At 36.1% G+C, this 14,140-nt stretch overlaps 1 protein-coding gene across 1 annotated transcript in view; it reads left to right on the top strand.

Annotated features, from left to right (window-relative positions):
- Positions 1–12,852: 12,852 nt before the first annotated feature.
- The window catches only part of LOC140229644 (uncharacterized), a 39,935-nt gene continuing 38,647 nt past the window's right edge, over positions 12,853–14,140 (top strand). Inside the window, exon 1 of the mRNA XM_072309887.1 lies at positions 12,853–13,100. Coding sequence (XP_072165988.1) covers positions 12,853–13,100 — 248 coding nt within the window. The remainder of the gene's footprint in view (positions 13,101–14,140) is intronic.

Below are 14,140 nucleotides of genomic sequence, written 5' to 3'. Positions count from 1 at the left end.
ACACTGTAATGGCACTTGTATGAAAGGAAACTGGATTGTACAGCAAATGGTAACATGAAGAGTAAAAGTAGAAGCAGAAGCCCATTGACTTTAATATTTGAAATCTTCTTAGGACGGGGAAAGTATAGCCCTAAATGTTATATTTCAGAGCTGTCAGATCACAAGTACTGACTGGGTAAATGTTCATCACAAATGGTGTTTTTGTCTTTATTCCTTTTAAAAGAAAGGATTAAAGAACAAATTTCAAAGGGTACCAGATGCTCTGTATCAAATGGGCATGAAAATCAAAATACATGTCTCTGTGGAGGAAAGATCTAAGAAACAGATGAAAGAAGGTCATAGTCATACACTTACCATTAAAGATAAAGGACTTGAGGATGAAAACAGGACATGTTCAATAAAAGGTCAGACTATCGACTTGGTGATAACAAAGCCTATAGCATACAGAAAGAGCAAAGGTGTCACATTCAGTGGGCATCCTGTGTCAAATAATGACTTCTATCACATTGTGTATGATCCTTCTCTTAAATTCTTGATCTTTCCTCACAAAAATTATCTTGTTCATTTATCTCTGTCAGCAGCAGTGCTCTCTTTTCCTTTAAAGAAATTTTATGTCCTTCCTCTTCTTTCTAACCTTTGTTCAATTCATGCTGCATCACACCCATTCAATAGTCCCTCATCACTATACTTAGATTTTGTATGAAACCATGAGACTTTTTAGCAAGAAAATATGCATTGATATCTCAGAATTCAGTATGATTTTTAACATAAGTTGAGAATGAGTATCTGTAGCAAACCTTATAAAGTTATCAGTTAGCACAGTCTCCATGTAGTTCTTGTACATGTATGAGAAAAGGTGAAAGAAGGGAGGAGACTTTTAGCACAAGAAGTCTTGTCAAGCGTGTACACTGATGTCAGGACTCACTGTCAGAGGTATCCAGCTATGCTGAGTCAAGTCAGTGTATCATACCATACATATATTTCAACTTTCACTCCTTTACTGCCAATCACTAACACTGTTAAGCTCAATGATAATGCCCTGAAGCTATTTCATGAACAGTTCACATACATATTGGCACGAAAGTAGGTTATGTCATTCTCTTCCATATTAGATGTGTGTGTAATTCCGTTACCATGTAATTCCGTTACCACAATTACAGAAGAACTGAAGGAGATATTTCACAAAATGTTTTGTGAGTTTTCAGGGAGTCACATGTAGAGAAAAAATTTACAAGGGGGAAAAAATCAGTGATTAGTTTGTTCAGGAGAAAACTTTTTTCAATTTATGGTAACGGAATTACGTCAATTTGTCAGTAGATTTTGAAAATTTCTCATATATATCATAATTAGAGTGACTGAATGCTTCATTAAATGTGATTGTTGAAGCATAGGAAGAAAGATGCGGAAGTATGGATAAAGCAGAGAGATATTTAAGTTGTTTCATTTCAGATTTTCATTTAATATTGAAAAATTTTAGATAAATACAATAAATAGTCTTCCAATTTTAAAAGTGTGTACGACAAAAATGAGGAAAGTTATTGGAAAAGGGTTTTTTGTTTCCGTAAATACAACAATCCGTCTGTACGGGAAACTTAAATTTCTGAGTATTTACTTAACTTTGAATTTTGCTGTTTTTTGCCCTTCCCATACGGAATTGCCCACATCAGGTGTTGTTAGTGATAATGTGTCCTCAAAAGATCACACCGACATTTTTTGATCCAAAGATTAATCGATGAGAATGGTGAGAAACTTACAATTCTGCGGCGTCAGACTTTTTGTGTTTGATACTCCGCTCATCATCGTGATCATGCACGGTATATTCCCATTTGATTGACACTTCATTGTACCCTACCGTCGTATCTTTAGTCGTGCATGACGTTGTTCAGCAGAGGAACTTTTTCAGCGGTCTCGACCATATCTTTCTTTTTCGAGTTGAGTCAAACAGATAAAGGCAAGAATGTAATGACTTTTATATTCACAGTTTACGTACTGCTTTTAACATACTTCCTTGTCACGCAATGTATTGTCATTTTCAAAGTGAGTAGATAAACTTGTCATCGTGTCTATGTTTGTTTGTGTCGCAACACTACAACAAAGTCGTAGGCCTATATGAAAGGTAAGTTAGAATCCTTAGTTTGGTTCCCATGGATACACAGCTGCTGGGTTTCAATTAGCCAGAGTCTATCATTTTGGAAAGAATCTGAGTTGAAAGAGAATTTTAACTGGAAGAATGCTGGATTTTGTAATGTGAAACTGTTTGCAGTGGTTGAATTGAGCGAGAATGAATCTGTATACTTCATCCTATATCTTAACTTGAAAACACAAGAATCCACCTTTAAAAAAGACATGTACTGGTTGTGTCTTTACTATGACTTATTATGTATTTGTTTCATGCATGATCAACTGTGCTGTCTGAACGGAAAACTGTGCGTAGTATTAATTATATGACGAATATGATTCTTTTTTAAAGCAAGAAATTGAAAGATGAAATTGTTTTGTTTTGTCTCGTTTTTTTATGAGGAGTTGAAAAAGCCACAGAACAACGCACGGTGTAATGTATGACATGTCGGTTTGCAACGGAAAACTGTGTATAGTTTTGATTATAAATACGAAAAACATGAAATGATTGTTTTGAGAAGAAATAGAAAGAAGAGCTTTCTCTTTCCGCTTTCCCGGGGGGGGGGGGGGTGTCGAATATAGCAACGATATAACGCATACGGCGAACGGCGATATGTCTGAAATTATCACATAACAAATACACACCGACACACGAATTTTATATTTGCCAGGCCTGTATTTGCAGAGTCGTTAAGGCAGTGTACCAAGTCTTGTAGAAGGAAATTCTTTGTTTAGCTTCCATAGATGCAAATAATCTGCGGGGGAAAAACTAGGCCAGAGTGTGTTTATTTCTTAAAGGGATCATTTACTGAAAAATTTATTATGTATACGACTCCTAGTGCATAACTAAGAAGAAAAATTAAAGGAATGTTAGACTTAGACAGTCTGAAGTGCACAGGACATCTTTTCTGCAGCGGCAAAATTGAATGAAAATTAAGTTTGTTAATACTCAAGGAAAAATTGCCAACACAAGAATCAATTTTTATAAAACAGATAATGGATGCGTGTTTAGTATAGTGTTAAAATATCTGTTTCATGATCGAAACTACGGTCCGAACGGAAAACTGTATTATATGTAATCTTGAATTTATTGAAGAATATGACGACGTCATATATGAAAAGAGCGATACATGAAATCATCTTCTATTATTATTATTATTATTATTATTATTATTATTATTATTATTATTATTATTATTATTATTATTAAGGAGAGTTGAATAGCCCAAAAGGAGAGTTAGTGTACTTTTTTAACATATGGCGTGCCGTTTCCGAAGGCAAAACTGTAAGAAGTTTTCATTTTATGGAAGAACATAAGAGAGATAGATGCAAACTGTTTTAAATTTCTCTTTTAATTTTTGGGGCGTCGAATTAAGCAACAGGATAACACGTGGTGTAACTTATGAAGTGCCAGAAATGTGTTGTAACATAACAACAGAAGGGATTTTACATTGCAGCGTAGCAAAGCAATGCAGTTGTTATCTTGATTGATTGATTTTTTTTTTTTGGGGGGGGGGGGAGGGGTCTGGTTTCAATGGATTCAAAGCTAATAGGTACAATATAGGCCAGAGTGAATGCGTCTTAAAAAGGATCAGAGTTTAGAAAGTGATTTCAATTGTTGAAAATGTCAAAATGTAAAGCTTTTTGTCATGGTCAATTGAATAACAATCCATTAGGAGCTTACAAGAATCAACCATTACAATATATGAACCGGTTGTGTGTTGATTGGGTTTATCATGTTTGTTTCATGATGAAACAGCTTCTCTCTTTTCTTTTTTAGAACTGCACGCAGTTTTGACTAATGAAAGGATACAATGTTTTGTTTAGTGGAAACTCAAATACATTTTCTTATCTTCTTTCTTTTCTTTTAGGGGAGTCATGTTATAAGGTAACATGATGCCTACAATTTTAAAGTATGATATTTTTACTGAAAGGTAAACTGTGGGTAGTTTTGGCTTCTTGGTTTATGGAAAACGCCCTTACTCGAACATCAATAACACTTATGCGCATTATACTTACATAACATATTTGTGTTGGTTCCCAGAAACTGGCTGGAAAACGATACCAAAAGATTCTTTTCTTTTCTTTTTTTTTTCTAATGCCGTCTCTGATTTTTGTGTTTGTATTTCATTATCATTATCTCGGAAACCCACAGAAATACTTGTTGTATCTTCGTTCTTGTGCTGTGTGTGTTCAATATTTTGTTTCCCCTTTCCGTTACTGGATTTTCTCGTCCAGCACACCCTACACTTTTTTTTTTTATTTACGGCTCCACTTCTTTCATTTACAGCGAGTCTCTATTTATCCATAAATCGCTGCCACTCGTTGTGCATCAGTTGTTTACAGTATTTTTCCACATTCCATCTGCTTTTTTGAATCCCAACAAAATATTTACAAATAAAAGATTTTCAAGAATATCATCATGCTATCCATGCTCTTTTACATTTTGTTGAAAAGGACGTGTCTCATACTATTGACGATCACTTCCTTTCAATTCACATTATCTTCGACAACTCTGAGTACTTCGACACAATTAATCATGATATTTTACCCTTACTATACCTGTCCAGTTATTGCATTATGGAATACGTGGAAAGGAATTTCAGGGGTTCAAGAGCTATTAAGCTACAGTTATGCATTTCAAAAAATACGACTTAAGTAATCAGAAAAGTTAGCTATGGCACTCCACAGACTCCACTGTCTGTTAGGACGTTATAATCTTTTGTGAAAATAATTTTTGTAACGTATGAGCTCAAGTACTTTCTTTCGTGTTCACAATGATATCGATTTTTTTTCTTTGAAAAGTTGATATTGAATTAAAAACAAGAGGTGACATTGCGTTAGAGCTAACAAATTGAAACTGAATGTTAAAAAAAAACAACCAAATCGTATCATTTTCAGCAATGCTGATGACACTTTGAGTAGAGAAATGGTTGTGGACGATTGCCACTTTCGGAAGCTTATCGCATCTGAAATTCCGTAGTGTTATTGTAGATAATAAACTCTGTTGGAAATTGCATTTTGATTATATTTTCAACACCATTTCGGGTAAAATGCGTTATAAATAGACTGAACATTTATCTCCCTCTAAAATTATTATTCATGTTTTTCTAGTCCTTGTATTACCTTGCCTTAGTTATGGAAGCTTCGTTTGGGGCAACACTCACCAGAACCTACTGGATATAGTGTCACTTTTGCAAAGGAAAGCTCTCCGCATCATTTGTTATTCTTGCATACGTTCACATACAAATCTATTCATTACATCTACTAAGCTGTTAAAAAATAAAAATTGGTTTTTATTTGATTAAGGAAAATGTATTTGCATGAATAACACCAACATACTTCCATCTAATCGTTATTCTCTGCTCCCTTCTATTCGCCACTCCATTGAGTTTCACTTATCTCCGAACTGTATTAGCAAAGTAAAAATATCTCTTATATGGCGTCTGGTATGCCTCCGTTCTATTACATGGTTCTCCCACTATGTCTAGAGTTAGAGTAGGTCGTGACAATGTGAGACGACAGTTTCAGAAAACTGGCAGGCAATTGAAATTAGATATTTTTCACAGATGTGTTGAATGACCCTTTACCTTTTACACCATGACCTCAAAAGTCCCAAGATAATCACCGTAAAGCAGTATATACATTATGTACTTAATAGTTTCATGAAGATATACCTTAAACTCTTTTTTTGGGGGGGAGATTTGAAAAAAAGTGACATTTTATTTATTTTACATGACCTTTCACCCCATGGCACAAAACTTTCCCTGGATTTTTTTTTTCCTCTGGCAATAAATGCATACATTTATTTTCACAAAAATATCTTAAAGCAGTGCAGAGATATGAAGGAAGTTATTAGATATAAGAATTTGAGCTTGGCCTTTGATTTTTTTTTTTTTACCTCAAGCATGTGCACCCAAAAGTTGATAAGCACAACTTGTCCACTCATATGCCAAGTTTCGTTAGGATACCTCCAACAGTTTTTCAATTACACTATCCACAAAATTTATTACGGACGGACGGACGGACGACCCAAAAACATAATGCCTCCGGCGACACTTCTTGGTGGATTCATAAAATCGCTATGAAGAAAAACAAGATGAATTGTCAAATGCATAGTGTGTATAATGCCGGATGGAAATAAAGTAATTACAATTCAAATGAAAATGAATTAGAGCCACACATTGGGAGTGATTTATGTGTACTAGTAGTGTCATCAGGTGTGCTTGTTCACGTGAGAGATACGGCAGAAGGTATGAGAATATAAGAATTAAGACACGAATGGACCTTGGCTAACGATAAGCCGTAGGGCAATGTCGATATTTCTAATTGAGTGTACAATATCAGGCTCTCAGGTGTGATAATCGACATTTATGCCCAGGGGCGTCACCAGCTTTTTTTAAAGGGGGTGCGTTTCGACACTAAATGTAAACTGTGAGATATTCTTTTTAATTTGATTTATTGGCTCCTGTGTCATCATGTACATTTACATTATACACTGTACATTGTACATGTGATTGCATACATACACGAATCTTTATGTATATATATATATATATATATATATATATATATATATATATAATCATATATATATCATACATTTTACATGTAATTTTGTATACATGTCATTCTACCACTTCCATGAACTTTAATAAAGTCATGATTAAACAACAACACATAATCCTATATTGACATAATTAATTAGGACTTCACATTTACATTAAAAAAAAAAAATGTAATGTATTGCGGTCGATCATGAAGCAAAAGAAGCCGTTTAGAAATGAGTCAATTCAAGCAAGTCTCAATGAACTTTAGATGGTATGTTTCCAGACACAGAGTATAAGTGGCTGCTAACATGATTTTTAGTGAATAGGGATCGCTCTTTAAAAGTTATTTAATGATAATTAATGTCATAATAATCAATTATGAACCTTTCATTTTAACACATTTTTAGCACCTTTTCTCTGCATAATCCACTCCAGCGGCGTCGATCCGTTTTCATGATGGGGGGGGGGGGGGGGGCAAAACCTTGAAGGTGGAATATAGCATAATAGTGCGAGGGAGCGGAGTGACCGAGCGGAGGAGGGTGTGGGAGGGGGTATCCCCCTCCCAAGACAGGGGGATTTTGCATTTTCAGACCTGAAATTCAACGTTCTAGTGCACACTTCTGGTGATTTTTTTTTTCTTTCAAAAAAAAAAAGGAAAAAGATAACTGCTTAACTAACTCGCGGCATCTCAGCCCTTGTTTCCAAGTGTGCAACATCACACGTGGAAACAAGGGGAAAAATAGAAAAAATAATTAATTTTAGTTAATTTTAATTAATTTTACATAATTTTTCACTGTGTCGGCATAGTAATACATGGAAGTTGACAGGGGGAGGGTGTTGGAGGGGTAGCCCCTTCCCCGACGGCAGAGCTTTTTGCATTTTTAGAATTGAAATAGAACAATCTGATACACCATTCTTTGAAATACTCCGAAAAATTGTCAGTCCCCGGATGTGACGAGTCTTTTTAATCTGTGGGTAGGAACCGAGCGGGGAAAACATAAATCAAAGAGGATGGGGGAACATTGAATATATTTGAATTCAAGTGGCAGATATCAAATTTTATAAATCCCCAAGTTTGCTAAGTGTATGGTTGGAGACCTAACGAGGGAGGGTGTGGGAGGGGTATCCCCCTCCCACGCGACGGAGATTTTGCATTTTCAGAATTGAAATTCAATAATCCGTTACACAATGAGTGAAATACCGTACGGATACAGTACGGTCGATAGGTAGTGAACACTGTAAAGGAACTGACATCAGTGCTGCCAGAGTTTAAGTATTCTACGTAGGCCTATTCATACATTGGTTTGTTGTTGTTGTTTTTTTTTTCATTACCACATAAACAGGAGGAAATGAAGTGAGCATCACGGTCATGAATCACTGATGAAAATACAATGATAGCTCCACTTGCAAATTTTTCCTCACTTCTGTCTACTCCCAAGTCGTTAATTGGAGTGTGCCGGAAATGTAGAACATGTAAATTTCTTCGTTTCGTTTTCGTCGTTGCTAATGCCACCAGGGGTGATTGTGATTTGTAGCAAGCAATTTGATTATTGACCACAGGGGAGTTTATTGTTGCAGTAATTTAAAGACGTGTTAAAAAGGGATGTTTGTACCTGTGGATGTAACCTTTTAATGATTTTTTTTCTTCCGGTTCAGAATATGCATTTTATGCCTTTAGTGTCTATCAATCTACGAGGGATTACTGTATGCAATATGATAAATTTTCGAGTTTTCTTAGGGTAATTCTTTTGAAACCTTTGACAAAATTATGTTATCGTGAAATTGTAGAAAGACGAAAAAATGGATTATGATCGTTGACGATCCGTTCCCCTGGATGCGTGAAAATAATTATATTCGATTAAACTTGATAGCCGATATTCAAATGATGTATCTGCAAACCCGATTTAAACGGAAACGCATCAGCGCCATATAGGCCTATTACGATAGGAATTTCCAAGGTAAAAGGGTCCGTATCAGGGCTGTCCGGTTTGTTTCCTGTTTTCAATGTGCGTTACACCCCATTACAATAGATGATTCAATTCAATTCAATCAATATAATTGTATTTCCATTTAAAGTAATACAGGGTAATAAACCTATAACGCCTATATACACGAGTGATGGATCTCAAATCAGACAAAATGTCAGTGATACATAATACAGTCATCGTAATTTCATCTTTTTAATTTCGAAAGGTGAACAAGTATGCAACTAACAAAGTTTTATTCCCAATTGTATGGAAAGGAAAAATCCACAACGAAAGAAATTTTGTGAATTACTCTAGAAGATAAGGGCATCCTATGATCAGTTCAAGGAGTCCATGTATGACATCTTGATATTATGACTTCAGACGAAACAGAGAGAGAAAGTACAGGATGACAAGAGTGATTTTTTTCCAGTTTTTATTTTGAAGGAAGAGTCAGAGCTTGTAAGTAGTATTTTTTGTAAATGCAATTAAACATTTATTATTGTATTCAAACTTAAATTGTCCTAATTGGAATAAACAAATAGTGATCTCTGAGAACACAGATGAGAGATAACTTTACCCCAACATGTCTAAAATTCCAAATTCAAACAAGCAATCTATCAAAATATATGCCAAAATGAAAATTTGGGGAGCGAACGTAAAGGTAACGGTGGACTGACGAAGACGAAGGCCTACGAACATTATTATGAAATCAAACAATACATGTTCATTGAAATTTGTTGTTTTGAAAGTGAATGGCTTGATATTGGTTAGAAAAAATGATATATCCCTTAGATTCTATTGAACACTCTGCTTTATACCATTTCTAGACCTAAATAGCGATAACGTACGTTACGTGGACTACCAAGACTGTCACATTAATTGTATGGAAAAGGTTATTTCAATGTTGCGACAAAAACATAAAGTCGTTTTCATACAGTGACGTAAAATAAGATTCAATGAGTTCGCAACGTCAGCACTGTCAAAGTAATGTAATCCTTTACACAGCAGTGCTTATTGTGCAAATTCAAAACTATAGGAGAGACTGTCGAGGTATTTAAACTCGAACAATAAACATATTTTTGACGACGACAAGGGCGCCTACATACCATCACTATGATCCTTGTACAGGGAGAGCAGTAAATATCGTCAAAACGGTATGAACATAACATGTAATTGTATCCCTTCCTTTATCTTTCATACCATATGTTTTATACGCAGACTCTTTGTGTTTGATTTCTCTATATACAACATGTGACTTTAATAATAATAATAATAATAATAATAATAATAGTAATAATAATAATAATGATAACAATATAATACATTTATGAGGCGCTTAATGTGTACGTTTCTAAGCGCACATTTTACCCGGAAAAAATATTTAGTCCAAAATAATAAAAAAAAAGATACAAAAAAATAGATACAGTGTATAAATGCGATAAGTACTAATCAAGAATAATCAAAGTAATCAAGATCAGTGTGCACCTCCATCGACCGACCTTAAACTGTACCATTCCAAAGGACTATCTACTAAAAAGATAAGTTTTCAGCAGAGTCTTAAACTGATTAACGGAAGAAGCTAGATGTATACGTATAGGCAGGTAGAGAATTCCAGAGAGAAGGGGCAATTTTAGAAAAAGCACGATCACCATATTTTGTGGAAGTACGAGGTCCAGGAGTGAATTGCATTGTAGAGGAGATTGGAGGATGAACGGAGGGATCTCAAGGAAGCAGTGGAACGTAAAGAAACGAGATCTGTGAGATACCTGGGGGCTTGCCCATTCAGAATTTTGTATGTAAGCAGAAGAACTGTAAATGATTTGCGGTGATGTATGGGAAGCCAGTGGAGAGAACGGAGGATTGGAGTTATGGGCTCGGATTTCCTGGGGAGGGAGACAAGTCTTGCGGCAGAATTTTGTACCCGTTGAAGTGGGAGTAAATGTGTCTGAGGAAGGTTAGAAAATATGGAATAACAATAATCTAAATTACAAGAAACAAATGCATGAATTAATTTGGCAGTTGTAGGTCGGTCAAGTAGTTTCCTTATTTTCCCAATTTTGAACAATCCAAAATATGCTGCCTTACAAAAGAATGTGCTTAATGTGGTGTTGAAGGGTAAGATTTTTGTCAATGATCAAACCAAGATCACATACCCATTCACTACACTTGGTAGAAACATTATCAGAAACTAAATCTAGGAATGAATTGATGTTTCTGTTTGGAATATAATATGGATCATCTCTTATTTTTTTTTTTTCATTGAGGCATCCATTCAGGCAAAGCTTGTTGTTTGAGCACCAGATTTTAATGACAGTTCTGAGGTTTTTGAGCTGCTTCAGCCTCCTCATTTGGTTTGAGTGTAACATAAATCTGTGTGTCGTCAGCATACACCACATACTCTTATTCAAGAATCTCTAATGATTTGTTTGCTTGCGATTGCTTGTGTGGGTTGATTTCCGGATGCTTGTGGTTTACTTTTGATAACACGTTAAACGTGGATGGCAAAATCGTTATAAACTAAAAAAAAAAAAAAAGGTCATAAAAGGCAATGGGATAACCGCACATTCAGCGGCGTATACAGTCAACGGAAGAACATACCACAGCAACATACCGCCTGAAAACACAAACGCAGTCAGTGATTGTTTAAAGGGGATGGCAGTTTAATGTTTCCAGGTTAGCATGCCTGTACAGTGACGGGGGCGATTAAACTGCACATTACTTGAATATGAGACCATTTTGAAGCAAATAATTTCACACAACAATAGATATATAATGTGCTCTTAAAGGAACCCCACAAGGATTGGAACAAGCATCCCCCAGCATTCCCACCGATTCTCGTTGATCAGTTATTAGCCATTCCCTTTAAAGAGATGTATCAACTTCATCGCTTGCTCCCATAACACTAATAGCCGGAAGTGTGATGAAATTCTCATTGGAAAAGGAAAAAAAAGGGTTCTTCTCCTGCAGAGGCCAAGCAGCTGCATGAAAAGATACAAATGTCAACAAATGACTAACCATATCTTTACGCGGTGAATAAAACTGTCTAAATCTTCGGGCAATGACAAATCATTCAAAATCGAAACTTTAATTTTATGCGAAGAGATATGGTAAGGTGCACGTCACGATTCCTACAACCACGAGTCATGCAGTCCACGAGACATACAGCCCACGAGTTAAACAACCCACGAATCATGCAACCCTTGAGATCGACACTAGACAAATAACTCTCATCAGTGGTTTTGAGTCCGACACACGAGACAAACAAGGCCCAAGAGACCCACATTACATTACATCATGGAGTTTGATATGCTCATGAGGAAGTGTACATACAAAAAGTATTTATACATTTTATACATTTATTTATACATTTAACAGATTCTCGGGATAGATCTTAAAGATTCAAAATACCTCTTATCAAAAAAAATCATTCCATTTCATGTAAATAGAGATTATGTTATTTGCTTTCGACATTACAACATTATAGTTATCATCTTCATGATTTATAGGGAGATCGGAGAGCCCTGTTGCATAGTGGATAACACTCCCGACTCCCAGTCGGAGAAACCCGACTTCGATTCACGCTCAGTGTATACATCCTTGGATAAGATATTTTTACCCTAAATGTCCCTCTCGTCCCAGGTGTGTAAATGTGAGCAAGCAACGCTACCTAGGGTGATCTGGGGTGGCAGTGCTCTCTGGAAGAGCAATAGCAACGCTGTAGAGGCTACCCGGGATAAAGAGGCCTTAACAATGATGATGATAATGATGATGATACTACTACTAATACTGCTACTACTACAAATAATAGTAGTAGTAGTGGTAATAATAATAATGACGATTAAAATTATCATTATTATTGTTATTACTATCATTATATTGACAATATTTTTTTATCATTATTATCTATTTATTCATTCATTTATTTATTCATTCATTTTTTATCATTTATTTTTTTGTTTATTTATTTGTTTATTTATTTATTTATTTACTTATTAATCATGTATTAATTTTCTTTCACTTTCTCCTGCTCTGATGTCCGGAATTGTGTTTTCACAGCCCATATAATGTGACCTCTACTGTCAATGAAAAAAAGGCGAAAAATCAAATATTTTCTCCTTGATGAGCAAAGTGAACCCCTGGTCATTGACTTGCTTGCCAACGTAGGTATCATCATACTTTATTATTATCATTATTATTTCTCTTCCATTCCAGTCAACATGATGCGCCTACCAAAGCTTCGGAGGGCAGTGGTACTGAAGTGCTTTGCGTTGCTAGGCGTGGCATCTCTCCTCATCACCTTAGCGACCATGGCGACGTTGCGAACATCGTCCTCTCGCGGAGACGTCGGGGCGCTAGAGGCAAGAGACATGTTGGAACGGACAAAAGGGCGACGGGATGGACTCGAAAGAAGAGCGGGAGTACGAAGCGAGAGCACTAACTCGATTGGGTCAGTCTTAAGATCAGGGTAGGTGTACTGCTTAGGATTCGGCGGGAAGCGCATATACGAGATGAGAACACCGAGTTATTAATTATTGGCAACATAATCATCATTATCGCTATCATTACTATCTATTGTTATCATTATTTTTATCACTATTACCTGTTGCATCTTCATCATTGCTACCATGAGAAACTCATGAAATTCGAGAAAAACATCTCGACGGAAGAATTTCATGAATTTGAATAGCAAAGCAGTACCCGCTGCATGCTATAAGGATTAGAACCAACACTTGCTGTCGGGCGAAAGCTCGGTGGTCTAGTGAAGATGACGCCTGTCCGGTGATCAGGAGGTCGTAGGTTCGAATCCTGCTCGAGTATGTACGCCCATGATTTTTTTTTTTTTTATCATGGCTACTACTAAAACACTGATCAATTCAATGCTTATTTACGTCGATGTAGGGCAATTTGTCAATCAGTTCCATGAAAACATCATCAACGGAAGAATTTCATGAATTTGAATGTCCTATGTTGTCAGAATGAAGCATGAACATGTCCGATTATCCTGTATGCTGTGTTACTTTGGACTATGAGTGCATGTGGGCTGTGAGCTTATACAAGAGTCGTGTATATGTCATGAACACATATCTATTTCTACATCTAAAGCCATGCACGAAGTGCCGACATGTTAGTAACACAGGGAAACATTTCCCTTCCCGTCTTCCTGTTAAACTGAATAATCTTATCGCTTCATCTGACAAATTTTGAATATCAATGAGGCGAAGCAACTTGTTTGCTCTGCTTTCCGTTTGCTCTGCATACAATGCTCACTCCTTGGTAACAAAAAAAAAAAAATGGATGATCAAGATTCATCTAAAACACGGGCCTTTCTCATTGTTGGCACCTCTTGCCCACGCGCTACACATGAAGCTGATGCATTCCAATTCATCTGTTCGTGACCTTGCTGAATAATGTTGCACTAACACAACAAGCAAGTGAAAATGGGGGAAGGGAAGAAAGAAAATCAGTCCTAGCAAAAGGGAAAAAGAAAATCAGTCCTAGCAAAAG

The sequence above is a fragment of the Diadema setosum genome, chromosome 6 (genome assembly GCF_964275005.1).
Source record: "Diadema setosum chromosome 6, eeDiaSeto1, whole genome shotgun sequence".
In the NCBI taxonomy this organism is placed as follows: Eukaryota; Metazoa; Echinodermata; class Echinoidea; order Diadematoida; family Diadematidae; genus Diadema; species Diadema setosum.
The sequence above is the reverse complement of the archived record's forward strand: the minus strand, read 5'-3'. Positions and strand labels throughout refer to the sequence as shown.